Source organism: Elephas maximus, chromosome 8 (assembly GCF_024166365.1).
Source record: "Elephas maximus indicus isolate mEleMax1 chromosome 8, mEleMax1 primary haplotype, whole genome shotgun sequence".
NCBI classification, from domain to species: Eukaryota; Metazoa; Chordata; class Mammalia; order Proboscidea; family Elephantidae; genus Elephas; species Elephas maximus.
In genome coordinates this window covers 92,488,403-92,502,173 of record NC_064826.1, presented here as the reverse complement: position 1 = coordinate 92,502,173, position 13,771 = coordinate 92,488,403, and the positions used below count along the sequence as shown (strand labels likewise).

Here is a 13,771-nt window from a genome sequence, read left to right as displayed (position 1 = left end):
TAGCTGAAGCAAACCTTGTTTCACTGTTGATTCATTTTGTGTTTTTTCTGTTGACAAGGAGCAGTCTTGGTGTGGTACCTGACACATGGTAGATGTTCAGTAAAGTTTCAATAAATGACTGAATAAAAGGAACGTACGAATGAAGTGATTCAGGTGGTTTCTACGGAAATGAATCAGAGACGGGCTGCATCCCAGCCTCCACAGGGCCTGCCGCCCCTAGTCTCAGGCACCCTCAGCTCAGCATCTCCTTGTTGGTCTCCTCTTTCGAATCCACTCCCAGTTCCAGCTTTGGATCATACCCAGTCTCCAAGCCCTCAGGATGGGAGAGTTTAACTGTCACCCTCCTTCTGGGCTGGCAGGAGGCCTGGAGGTGGGAGGTGTGGCAAAGAGGCCCCAGAGAGAAGGTGGGGGGAGGCAAGATAGTGTATACCACCCATAAGCCTGCCTTCTCTCATCTTGGAGTCCCTGAGTGGTACAAACAGTTAATGCACTTGGCTGCTAACCAAAAGGTTAGAGGTTCAAGTCTACCCAGAAGTGCCTCAGAAAAAAGGCCTGGTGATCTACTTCTGAAAAATCAGTCATTAAAAACCTTATGGAGCACAGCTCTATTCCGACACACATGGAGTCACCATATGTCAGAATCAATTCAATGACATTGATTTTTTTTTGTTTTTTTTCGTTTCTCTGGTTTGAGGACTGGAGCCAAAAACAGGGGCCTGGGGCCCCAGCATGGCTGCAATTTCCCTCTGCAACCTCCTGCAAGTGCCTTTCCCTCCAGGACAGAATCAAAGTTGCTGGATTCCAAGGTTAGAAAGAGAATTTGCTTTTTGCCTCTCACGGGACAGAAAGAGCCTGTCAGGTGAGCCTCGTGAGCAGACTGTGGCAGACAGGACTCCTGACAGAGTGGAGCTTGGAAGCTCTCCACTTGGAGGACTTTGGCCTAAGCCTTAAGCAGATGAAGGAGGGTGCCAAGGCCCAGGTCAGAAGGGACTTGTGTATGGCCATGCAGCAGACTCCTCCTGATCCCCCCAGGAACCCTAGCCCTCCATCTTCCTCTAACTGACACCCCAGCCTAGGGCTCAGGAGTCCACGGCTTTCGGTACATCACCTGCCTAGAGCCCAGCCCCACCATCTCTTCCTGCCCAGCCCTAAGTCAGTGCTATCAGGGTCTGGCCCTGCCTCCCTTGACACCCATGAGCAGTGGTGGGGAGGATCCTTCCCAGAGTCACAGTGGACATCAACCTTCCTTGGGCTCCACAAGGCCTTGGATGAATGGCTGGAACTGGCCTGGGGAGCCACTGTACACACACCCAAAGGGGGGCCTGGGGCTCAGGACAGTACCTGAGTGGGTCTGTGTATATGTGGGTGTCTTTGTGTCCAGCTGCCTTCTTCATATGTCTCATTCTACCAGTGAGCACCTCTGTGTCAGTATGAGTGATGATGAGGGTATCAGCTCACATTTATTACTGAACATTTAAAATCTGCCAGGCTCCCCAAGCTAAGTCATGTCCATGTGCATCACTTCATTTTATTCCTCATAAAGCCACCTGTTATGGATTGAATTGTGTCCCACCAGTCAATTTGGCTAGGCCGTGATTCCCAGTATCGTGTGATTGTCCACCATTTTGTCATCTGATGTGATTCTCCTATGTGTTGTAAATCCTGCCTCTATGACGTTAATGAGGTGGGATTATCGGCAGTTATGTTAATGAGGAGGGACTCAATCTACAAGATTGGGCTCTGTCCTAAGTCAATCTCTTTTGAGATATAAAAAAGAGAAGCAAGCACAGAGACATGGGGACCTCAGTACCACCAAGATGGAAGTGCCAGGAGCAAAACCCATCCTTTGGGCTCAGGGTCCCTGTGTTGAGAAGCTCCTTGACTAGGGGAAGATTGAAGATAAGGACCTTCCCCCAGAACTGATAGAGAGAAACCCTTCCCCTGGAGCTGACGCCCTGAACTTGGACCCCTAGATTGTGAGAGAAAAAACTCTTTGTTAAAGACATCCACTTATGATATTTCTCTTGTAGCAGCACTAGATAATTAAGACACCACCTGTGAGGTAGTAACCACACTATTCTTAACCCCCTTTTACAGGTTAGGGACCTGGGGTATAGAAAGGTGAATTACCTTGCTCAAGGTCCCTAGGATGGTAAGTGATAGAGTCAGGATCGATCCAATCTGAGAGCACAGCCTTGCTCCTACCAGGGACACCAGCATCTCCACATGCACCTGGTGCCACATCTGAGGGACACCTCCATGTCCCTGTGTATGCATGTGTGTCTGTGGTTTCATCTTCCCCACCAGCATGTGAGCTCCGGAGCAGGGAACATCTGCTGCCAGAGGCCACTGGTATTCTGGACGCTTGATACCCAGGAAGGCCTGGGCCCAACCTTGCAGAGCAAGCAAAACCGAGTGTGTCCTGAAGCCCCCTGGGCTAAATATACCTTGGTCTGGGTTGAAGATTCGGAAGAGTTCAGGGCAGGTGACGAGGACCATCTCACCCACACGGGCAGGCTTCCAACAAGTGATGTTGTCCCACATGCCAGGGCAGCCTGTGAGGAAAACAACCACAGTGAGCATGGGCTCAGCCATACACACACACACACACACTCTCTCTCACTGAGGGAAGGCTCACATACACACACACACTGAGAGGAGCTCTCTCTCATACACACACACACGCGCGCACACACACACACAGTGAGAGAGGGTTCACACATACACAATACTGTCTGAAGGAGGCCTCACATACACACACTGTCTGAGGGAGGGTTCACATGCATACACACACTGACCTCTCTCTCTTACACACACACACTGAAGGAGAGTTCACACACACAGTGAGGTGGTGAGGTGGCTTGTTGGATGTGAGCTGGGTGGGAGGCAATATCAAGCTTGACGATCAGATTTTCCGGCCTTGGGACTACATGCATCCTTGGATCCCTCTGTCCACCATCCACTCTCTCTTCCTGGCCCTGCATACCTCTCAGTGGGGCTCTCTGCACTCCCGTCTCCACCTCCTCACCTCCTCTTCGTGTTTCATGCTTATAGTCTGATTTCTGTCCCCTCCCCTCCACTGAAATGGCTCTTACTGGAGTCACAGTCACCTCTTAACTGACAAATCCAGCCAACATGTTCAGCTCTTACTTTACTGGCCACACCTGGCCACACCCATCTCAAGGGACACCATCTCTCTGGGACCAATTCCTCTGTCAGCTCCTTTATTGCAAATGCTGCCGCCGCCCTGACCTTGGCCCACCTGCCCCACTCACCTTGGATAAAGTCATCACACTCATGGACTAAACAACCAGAAGACTTCCAATCCTCCATCTCCAACCGCTCCCTGAGGGCTGACTCACTCGCCAGTGGCCTGCTAGACACTCCCATTTTCAAGGGCCAGAGACTCACCTGCTAAAACCTGGTTGCCTGGTCCAGCCTCCAGGTGGCAACCTGGGAGTCCTCCTTTTAGCTCTGTATCCAATCAGTCACCAAGTCCTGCTTGTTTTACCTCTAAATATTTATGGGATCCACCACCTACTCTCTGTCTCCCCAACCTCTAATTATTTTTACTTGGACCATGGTGACAGCCTCCTGAGTGGTCTCCTCACTCAAAGTCCCCCACACCCATAAAGCTGAGAGCAGTCTTTCCAAAATGAACATCTGGCTGTGTCCTATTGCTCACCACCATTATCGGAAACCTTCCAGTGGCTTCCTAGCTCCCTCATATACCTTAACGTGACACCTAAGGCCCTCTGTCCTTCCTCATGGCTCAGCCCTCCCACTTCTTGCTTTTCACTCCAGCTTAATGGGAAGTGGGTGAAGCCATGGGATGGGAGAATCCACCAGAGAAAGGGCATAAGGCCAGAAGAGTTTGGAGGAGAGAGCCCCCATATTTATGAGGTGGGCAGAGGAATCACACGTAGTGAGGAAATCCAAGGCCAGCAGCCAAAGGTATAGGGAGGGAGCAGGAGTGTGGCAGGTCAGACAGCAGAGAAGACAGAGTTCCATAAAAGGGCCATACCGTGCTGAGGGGTCTATAAGGATGGGCTGTGGAGGGGGTTTCTGTGCCAGAGAAGGGAAAGTGGGGTGACTTCCAATGTTCCCCTCACTAGGATGTTGTGAGGATGAATTGGCTCATACACGTAGACCTCTTAGGGCCTCCCTGGGCTGTCAGCATTTAGTGCCTTGCACTATTGTTATTATTACTATTATTTCATTATTGCAATTAGGTGTCCCTGGGAATCATTTCCCTGAGAGGCCCGGCTGGGAACTGGAACAGAGCCCTCCGAAGTGAGAAGGGGGGAGGGTTGCTCACAGGTCACAGAGGGAGCCTAGGTAGGGGTTGCTCAGGCAAGGGGCCTGGGCATCCTCACATGCTCATACCCTCTTTGTTGGTGTCCCTGACTCCTGGGTGTTGTTTGCACTAGAAGGCACCCCACAGCTTCTGGGTGCAGACAACCCTGTCCCTCAGAATTCAGACCTGATGATTTTGGAATTCACACCAGTTACATTGGCAGATAGCCTCCTGCTCACAGAATGGCAGCATGTGGGAGCCAGAGCACCATGGAAAGTTTTAAGTACCACAAACCAAGAATGCGAGGGAACTGAGGCCAGAGAGGGGAAGACGGGCCCCAGTGTCACAGCAATTATTACAGCGGGATGTCAAGCCAGCAAGTGGCTGCCTATGACACCATGTCCTTGAAAGAGCCCCATCGTTGGCTGCCGTGTCCCGTGTTGACTGTGGATTGGCCGTAGAGTGTGGTCTTGTTGGGCTCATGCCCCAGGAGCCCTGGCCAGCAGATGTTCCCTTGATGTGGAACAACAGGCCCTAGCACGGCCAGCTGCTACTGCCAGCTGACGTTTCTTAAGGTCACGGGGGCACTTTAGATGGAGTGAGCAGAATCTTGAGGGTTGAGGGTCAGGGAGGAACGCAGGGGTCAGGCAGGATGATGGAAGATGAGAGGGGGACCCCAGGTTGGGGGAATCATAGGTGCAGTGGCAGGGCGACAATACATCTCTTCCTTCAACAACTATTTACCGAGCACCTACCATATGCCAGGCACCATCTAGGCACCAGGGCTACGGTGGGGAAGAACACAAAGCTGTGGAGGTGATGTCTGAGGCAGAGGAAGGGAAAAAGGCAGGGTTTCCCCTCAGCACCTACACCGGAGGCCACAAGACCTGAGCTCTAGTCTATTTCTGCCACAGGCTCACTGCAGGACCCTGGCAAGTCTCCATCCCCTAAGACTGCCTTTCCAGGTGCCAGTGGGGGGCTGGCTCTCTAGTGACTAGAGCTCAATTCTGGACCAAAGACTCACTCGAGACCTGCTGGTGCCTCAAAGGATGGCTTGGAGGAGACTGGGGCTCCCTTCCCTCATCCAAGGGGCATCTGCCACGGCTCCCCCGTTCCCATTCCACTCTGCAGCCCTGGCACTGTCAGGGTCCATCCCCCACAACTCTCCAAGCCCTATTGGTGCCTCCTTCTGTTCCACAGCCAGGGCTCCCTTCAGAGACTAAGAGGCCTAAGGATATCTCCAGCCACCCCAGGGCAGGTGGAAGCCTAGAACTAGATCCCATCCCCAGGGGCCCAAATTCCAGTGTCCCTGACCTCATCTGGAGCTCACAGCCCCTGCTCATCCCTCTGGCCTGCATCACCAGTGTTGTGAGAGACTCACAGCTGCCTCCTCAGGGTTTCCCAGGATGCCTACCTGCCCATTTCTCCTGCAGCTATCACCTCCTAGCCTGACCCAGGCAGAAAGAGAGATAGGCTTTCATCTTCTCTCCCCTCTGACAAGACCAGATCTGGCCTCAGATCTGATCCCTCCAAGGGCTCTTTCCCTGGAGCCTAGGAGGGTAGGAGTTGGCTCCTGAGAGAGCCTTCAGTTTTTCTCAACCAAAGGGTGGCAACTTCTTTTCCTTCCACTCACACAGAATAAATCCAGCTTCTATATCCTCATCTTCTCCACATGCCAATCCCAACAACACTTCCTTTTGCAGGGACTGGGAAATTTCAAGACATCTCATCTCCTTCTTCTTCTGATTTTCCTTCTCTACCATCTCTTCCTTCCCCTCTTCCTCCTATCCTTTTTCTTCTCACTTTCTTTTCCCCCTCCCTCTCTCTTATTCATTAATTTATTCAAGAAATATTTAGTGCCTATTCTGAGTCGGGGAGCCCTGGTGGTGCAGTGGTTAAGAGCTATAACTGCTAACCAAAACTTGGCAGTTCGAATCCACCAGTCACTCCTTGGAAACCATATGGGGCTGTTCTTCTCTGTCCAATAGGGTCACTATGAGTCAGAATCAACTGAAAGGCAATGGGTTTGGCTCTGGGTTTTTATTATGAATCAGAGTCCCTGAGTGATGCAAATGGTTAATACGCTGGGCAGCTAAATGAAAGATTGGTGGTCAAGTCTACCCAGAGGCACCCTAGAAGAAAGGCCTGGGGATTTACTTACAAAAGATCACCCGCTGAAAACCCTGTGGAGCACAGTTCTACTCTTGACACACATGGGATTACCATGAGTCAGAATGGACTTGACAGCAACTGATTTTTTTTTTTTTTATGATTGCATTAAACAAACAACAACAAAAAAACCGAAACCCATTGGCTTCGAGTCAATTCTGACTCATAGCAACTCTATAGGACAGAGTAGAACTGCCCCATAGGGTTTCTAAGGATCGGCTGGTGGATTCGAACCACTGACATTTGGTTAGCAGCCAAGCTCTTAACCAATGTGCCACCAGGGCTCCATGACTGCATTAGGCCCACCCAAATAATCCATCTCAAAATCCTTAGTTACACCTGCAAAGTCCTTTTTGCCACTTTTGCCATGTAAGGTAACATATTCACAGGTTTCATGGATTAGAATGTGAACATCTTTCGGGGCCATTATTTGGCTTACCACAGAGGGGTTTAAGGAAAAGAGTGACATGCTCTGATTAGGTTGGGAAGATAATATATTTCAAGGGCAGAAAAGCAGAGTTGGCGAGACCTGTTAGGATATGACTATGGTTTGAAGTGAGGGAGCAAGGGTTTGAGTTGGAGTGATAGCAGCAGAAATGGAGAAAGTTTTGCATAGGGTAGAGTCTGGAGGCAGGGCTGACAGGGCTTGATGACAGACTGGTTGGGCACGGTGAGTGTGCTGAGCTGTTTATGCTCACCGGAACACCAGGACTGAGTTTTTGCCAATGCTAAGTGGGTGAGAGTCATGAACTGTGCTCTAAGACACCCCTCGTAAGCTTTCATACCCTTCCTCTCTCTTCCCTTTCAGCAGCATGCTTGGAGGTCACATGTTGAGAGCAACAATGTTCCAAGATGGAAGGAGCCTGGATCCCTGCATGGCTGTGAAAAGTGGAGCTCACCTCCCATCTCTGGTGACTCCACTGGCCGGTGAGGTACGCAAGCAATAAATAATACTATGCCAAGTCCCTGAGATGTTAGGGTTTATTTGTTACTGCAGAATAGTTTAGGCTACCCTGACTAATATAGGGAAGTGGAGGGAGGTAGCATGGATGTCACCCAGGTTTCTGGCTTTAGTGTCTGGATGGGTAGAGAGATGGGTGTGCCATTTACCCCAGTGGGGAAGACTGGAAGAGAAGCAGATGTGGTGGAGAATTAGGTGAGGTGGGGTATGTTTTGTTTGAGATGGTGCTGAGAGCAAGTGGAGACAGGTTTCCAAAAGGCAGTTAGATAACAGTCTGGGGTCCAGCCAGAGAGGAGGTCAGAACTGGAGAAAGAAGACTGGGACTGGGAGCCCAAGGATGCTGTTTAAAGACATGGCACTGGAGAGCTCGTTTGGTGAGAGGGTGTAGATCAGAGCAGAAGAAAAGAGACCCTGGCCTCAAGTTCTGAAAAATGCCAGCGTTTAGAATGGGGATGGTAAAGAAGACTGAGAAGGGGTGGCCAGGGCCACACAAGGAAAACGAGAGAAGGCCAGTGACACGGCAGCCAGAACAGAATGCTTCGAGGAGGAGGACAAGTTCATCAAATTCCACTGAGACACTGAGGAAGTCTCCCTCCCCCTCTGCCTCCTCCAGAGGAATGGGAAATCCGAACAGGTCCTGCTCCCTGGGAGAGGGAGACCTCTCCACTCTTTGACACCCAGAACCAAACCCATTACCATCGAGTCGATCCCAATTCATGGAGACCCCCATGTGTCACAGAGTAGAACTGCCCAGTAGGGCTTCCTTGACTGTAATATTTACAGAAGCAGGTCACCAGGCCTTCCTTCTGTGGAGCTGCTGGGTGGGTTTGAACCACCAACCTTTAGGTTAGTGGCAGATTGCAAACTGCTTGTACCACCCTATCTCCTTACTCCTGACACAGGCCCCCACAAAACCTTTCTGTTCATCTCTACCCTTGTACCCCACCTCTACACTAGACCTGAGACTGTGGAATTTTATCCCAGGAATTCAGGCGCCGGGGGGATTCCTGCCTCGGATGGAAGAGTGCTGTGGAGAACCTCTGGGGCTGCTCCCCCGGAAGACATTATACATAAAATAGCAAGGAGTAGCAGTGATTTGTGACAGCAGGTTGGGGAAAAGTCCATTTAGGGAGGCTGAATTCTGAGAAAATGCAAAAGCTATTAGCCTTTAGACTGGAACAAAATCAGGAGCTAAGCCCGGGTTGTCATGGCAATGATTTTGTCAGGTTCCACAGTGTTCAAAACTTGTGAGACCAGTGGCATCAAAAGGATTCAGGAAAAGCCACAGTCCTTCCTTTGAGAGGCCACCGAGGGTACTTGGGTATGGTAAGAACAAGTCCCCCATTTTAGGATGTGATTCAAGGGAAAAAAATGATCCTATCTGCTGGGGTTTACTTTACAGCCAATGTTTCTGTTCCCCAAATGAGGACTACTTATGAGGACTGGGGGAGGGGAAGAAGAAGGGGGGCACTAAAGAAGCCTCAGTGGCGCAGTGGTTAAGAGCTAGGCTGCTAACCAAAAAGTCATCAGTTTGAATCCACCAGCCGCTCCTTGGAAACTCCACGGGGCAGCTCTACTCTGTCCTATAGGGTCGCTATGAGACAGAATCGACTCAAAGGCAAGAGATTTACAAAGATGTAGCAGGAGCTCTAGTGGCAGAGTGGTTAAGCACTCAGCTGCAAACTGGAAGGTGGACAGTTCAAACCAACCAGTCACACCGAGGGAGAAAGATGTGGCTGTCTGCTTCTGTAAAAATAACAGCCTTGGAAACCCTATGGGGCAGTTCTGCTCTGTCCTATAGGGTCACTATAAATCCAAATCAATAGCAATGGGTTTTGAAAAGATGTAGCCCTCTCCTCTGGAAGTCTAAAAAGGCTGGAGCAGTGGTTCTCAAAGTGTGGACCCCTGACCAGCAAGGGCACCTGGGAACTTGGCAGAAATGCAGGTGCTCAGGTCCCACCCAGACCTACTGAATCAGAGTGGGGGAGAAGGCTATCCCAGACCAGGGGATTCTGATGCAGGCTAAACTGAGGGAACTGCCAGGCTAAAGGAAACACGGTATGGGCAGAAATGGAATCCTCGGTCAGATTTGGCCTCAAGCTGTCCAACGGATACATTTCTCAGAGTGAGGGGCCTTGCTGGGTGCCCAGAGCTCATGCAGTCTAGGAACACCTTGGGGTCCACACAAGAAGCTTATCTTGCTCCACAGATGAGAAGCCTGGGCTTGGCCCTGAAGTGGCTCCCCCTTCCTCCAGGCTTCTCCTCTTCTCCTCAGAAAGGTACAGGGTGGGAGTGGAGGTGGGGGCTGGGACAAGGCCCTCTGCACCCTAGACAGGGCTCAGAGACCAGGTCCAAAGAGCAATAAGCCAGTGTTCTCATCCTCTTTCTAAGCTTCCTTCCTCCTGCCCCTGCCCAGACCTCCTCAGGCCTCCCTCCTCCATCTTCTCCAGAGTATGGGTGACCCCCACGAAGACTATACCTGGCCAGCCCTCCTTAAACCTTCCAGGCAGATAGATGCCCACAGCCCTGCAAAGAGAAAGCGCAGGCTGGCCCTGCCCCAGGTGGGCAGGCAGGCAGGCAGGCAGGCGGCCTGGGCTGAGCAGAGAACAAAGCAGCCAGCCCAGCAGGCGGTGCCCATGGCTGCATGGGCCCTGAATGAAGAACAGCAGAAAAACCAGTTCCCACGCACAGGAGTCCTTCTTCTCTCTGGGCACCAAGCACTGCAGCAGAAAGGGCACTCCCTGGCTGGGCAAGGGAGCTGGGCCCCATCTCAGAGCTGGCCCTGTCCCTTGCTGTTACTCGACCAGGGGACTGCCACATCTGGTCATCAGCCTTCCCATGTGTCACATGACAGGTTGGACTCACTGCTGTCTCAAGTCTCATTCAGCTGTCAGGGGTTTGGAGTGGGAAACAAAACCACTGGTCCCAGTAAACATCTTCAAAATATGCCAAGGATGTTGCAGGCAAAGCAACCTAGTCAGCAAGCTTGCTTTCATGCCACACGGCCACCTCCTTACCTACCATTTTACCCCTTTACAGTTGCCTCCTGAGCTCCAATACCTCCTCTCAGCACGCCTGCATCCCTCAGCTTCTCCTCTGAGGAATACTATACGTCTTACTATCCCACGTTCTCCCTGGAAGAGGTTCCGGCCCCAGTGAGGAGTAAAGGTTTGCGGGAACTCAGGTGCCTTCCCAGGAGCCCCCAGACCCAGCCTCACCTCTGACAAATTTGTATCCTCATTTCCACTGACTCGGTTTATTGGATTTTAAAGATATGAGGACACACGTGAAATCTATAAGAATACATATATATACGTTATAATATATTTTTCTATATAAGCTTAGGTCCCTGAGTGGCACAAATGGTTTACACTAAACTGCTAATCTAAAGGTTGGTGGTTCAAACCTACCCAGAGGCACCACAGAAGAAGGTCCTGGAGATCTGCTTCTACAAAGATTACAGTCAAGAAAACCCTATAGAACAGTTCCACTCTGAAACACACAAGCTTGTCGTAAGTCAGAACTGACTTGATGGCAACTAACAACAACAACATGTATAAACTTATGTATAAATACGCAAAAAAAAATGTATGTAAACACTGTTGTGCAGTCCCATTCACAGGCACTGGAACAAGCTGCTGGGTTTCCCTTGTTCATTTCCAAGTGCATTTCAGGGACATCTGCTGACCTTTAGCCAAGGTTCTAGGCTGAGGACCTTAAGGAGACAGAAGGGTCAGGGAAGGTATAGGGAAGGGCTGCAGAGGGGGGACTGGCCTCCTCAGTATACCCCAAGCACAAATGAATAACCTAACGCATGACTGCAGGTGCTCTGTTACACTCAAATAGGATTCGGGCTAGGACTGAGCTCCAGGCCTCTGTCACTGAGACTGATGGCCTGGATCACCCGTTCCCTCGGGGGGCTGCTCTCTGGTCTGAGGTAAGGGCCCTGGTGGATGCTGTTCTCTGGCCAAGCCAGTGGATTTCAACCTAGGCTGCACTTTAGAATCATCTCAAAGCTTTTAACACATACCTGCATCCAGCTTCCCACCCCCAAATACTGATGACCTTGGTCTGGAAAGGGGCCAGAACATCAGCATCTTTAAATGGTCCCCACCAAAACCAGTGGCCATCACGCTGATTCCGACTCATGGCCACCCCAGGTGTGTCAGAGCAGAACTGTGCTCCAGCAGGTTTCCAATAGCTGATTTTTCAGAAGTTTATCGCCGGGCCTTTCTTCCGAAGCACCTCTGGGTAGATCTGAGCCTCCAAACTTTTGGTTAGCAGCCCAGTGCATGAACCATTCACACCCCCAGGGACTCCAAATGTTCCCCAGGGGTTCTGATGTGCTGCACGCACGATGAGATGAAGTGCTGCACGCACGATGAGATGAAGTGCTGCCTGTGTTTCACGAGCCTGTTTAATCTGGGGCCAAGAAGTCCGGCTCAGCTGGAAGGGCAGCGATGGCCTGCAGGGCAGGCCTGGGGCTCTCAGCATGCATGCAGGGAAAATTAAGCCCCTGACAAGCCCTCCCCTGGCCACTGACAGCAAGGTCAACAGTCTCCCAGAACTTCAGCATTGGAAAGGCACCCAGAGGCCACCTGCTCCAAATCCCTCTTTGAAGAGGGGTCCTCCCTCCTCAACTTGCAGGTATAAAGCCCTCCCTAAGAATGAGCCAGAGCCCTCGTGGCACAGTGGTTAAGAATTCAGCTGCTAACCAAGAGGTCAGCAGTTCAAGTTCACCAGCCACTCCCTGGAAACTCTATGGGACAGTTCTACTTTGTCCCATAGGGTGGCTATGAGTCAGAATTGACTCAAAGGCAATAGGTTTGGTTTTTGTTGTTGTTGTTGTTGTTTTAAAGGATAAGCCAGGGTGGGGGGTGCCATTTTGTGTCAGCCTCCCTCACTGGGCCCCCTTTCTTCCACCAGAGCTGCATAATGCTGGGGGCTGGGCCAGCCAGCCAGGCAGGCCCACAGAGGCTGAGGCCTTCTGCTATTCCAGTCCTTAAAAAAAAAAAAACGCCCTTTGGTCTTTCCATAGCTACGCAAAATGCAGGCCTTCGGGGTGCACTTAAGGCCCTGCTCTCCTAAAGTCTCTCTCCAGCCCCACTTCTACTTCCTCTGCTGTTGAACATTTCACTCACTCCAGCAGAGGGGAAGTAGGGATACAGTGAGTAGGGGTGTGAGTGGGTGCGAGTGTACACATGTGAGTGTCTTCACTCCTCTTCCAGCAGCAATACGACACAGTGGTGAACAGCACAAACTCTGAAACTACCCAAATGCAGATCTTGGCTACACCTTGCTGACTGTGTAAGGCGACCCCACGTGCGTCAGAACAGAACTGTGCTCCACAGGATTTCGGTGGCAGATTTTCCCTAAGTAGATCACTTGGCCTTTCTTCCAAAGCGTCTCTGGGTGGATCCAAACCCCCAACCTTTCAGTGAGCAGCGGAGTGTGTTCAATATTTGGACTACCCAGGGACTCCATGTGAACTTCTAGGTAACAGGCAAATAACCTCAACTCTCTGTGTCTGAACCGAACCAAACCAAACCCGTTGCCGTCAAGTCGATTTCGACTCATAGTGACCCTGAACAGTCTCTTGAAAAATAGGGGCAAAAACTCTATCCAGCCCATAGGTCTGCTGTGAGGTTTAAATAAGCTGATTATGAGTGTGTGTGTAAAGATTTAGAACCCGGAACCTGGTATTTAAGTGCTAGCTATTACAATTGCAAACCACCGTACTCACTGCACTCTTTCTGTCTTCATTCGCATCATCTCCTACCTGGAGCTTGCTCTCCTACCTTCCTTGCCTCTCTGTCTGCCCTCTGAAGCCCAGATTTGTCCCCCATTCCTCCCCTTCTCTTCCAGAAAACGTCCCCAGGCTGTTCCAAACTGCACCATCCTTTTTCCTAGAGGGGTCTCTAAACTTCCTCAGAAAAACTCAGATCCAGCACAAGATGAGAGACATCTAAGGCACTCAACACTATACTACTCTTCTTAACGCAATGTATTTGTTGAATACTTAGCAAATGCCACACACTGTCCTTAGCACTTCCCATGGATTTTGCCATTTAATGCAATAATCCTATGAAGTAGGTTTTTTTTCCTCCATTTCACAGACAAGAAAATTAAAGTGTTAAGTTCATTTTACAAGGTCCTGTGGCTAGTGGCTGGGGAGGCTGGGACTCAGAACTTGCCATTCTTCAAAGGTAGTGTAGCCTGTTGGTTGAGGGCACAGACTGCCTGAGTTCAAGTTCCACCTCTACATCTTATTGGATTGTGTCCTTAATTGAGGTACATAACCTCCTTGTGTGTCAGTTTCCTCTTCTATAAAATACGGGTGATAA

The 13,771-nt window shown here is 50.7% G+C and overlaps 1 protein-coding gene across 8 annotated transcripts in view; it reads right to left on the bottom strand.

The window, feature by feature from the left end:
* The window catches only part of ADCYAP1R1 (ADCYAP receptor type I), a 69,878-nt gene that overhangs the window by 38,113 nt on the left and 17,994 nt on the right, over positions 1-13,771 (bottom strand). For all 8 annotated transcript variants that reach the window (XM_049893774.1, XM_049893775.1, XM_049893780.1 and 5 more), the window contains exon 4: positions 2,448-2,555. In XM_049893774.1, coding sequence (XP_049749731.1) covers positions 2,448-2,555 — 108 coding nt within the window. The remainder of the gene's footprint in view (positions 1-2,447; positions 2,556-13,771) is intronic.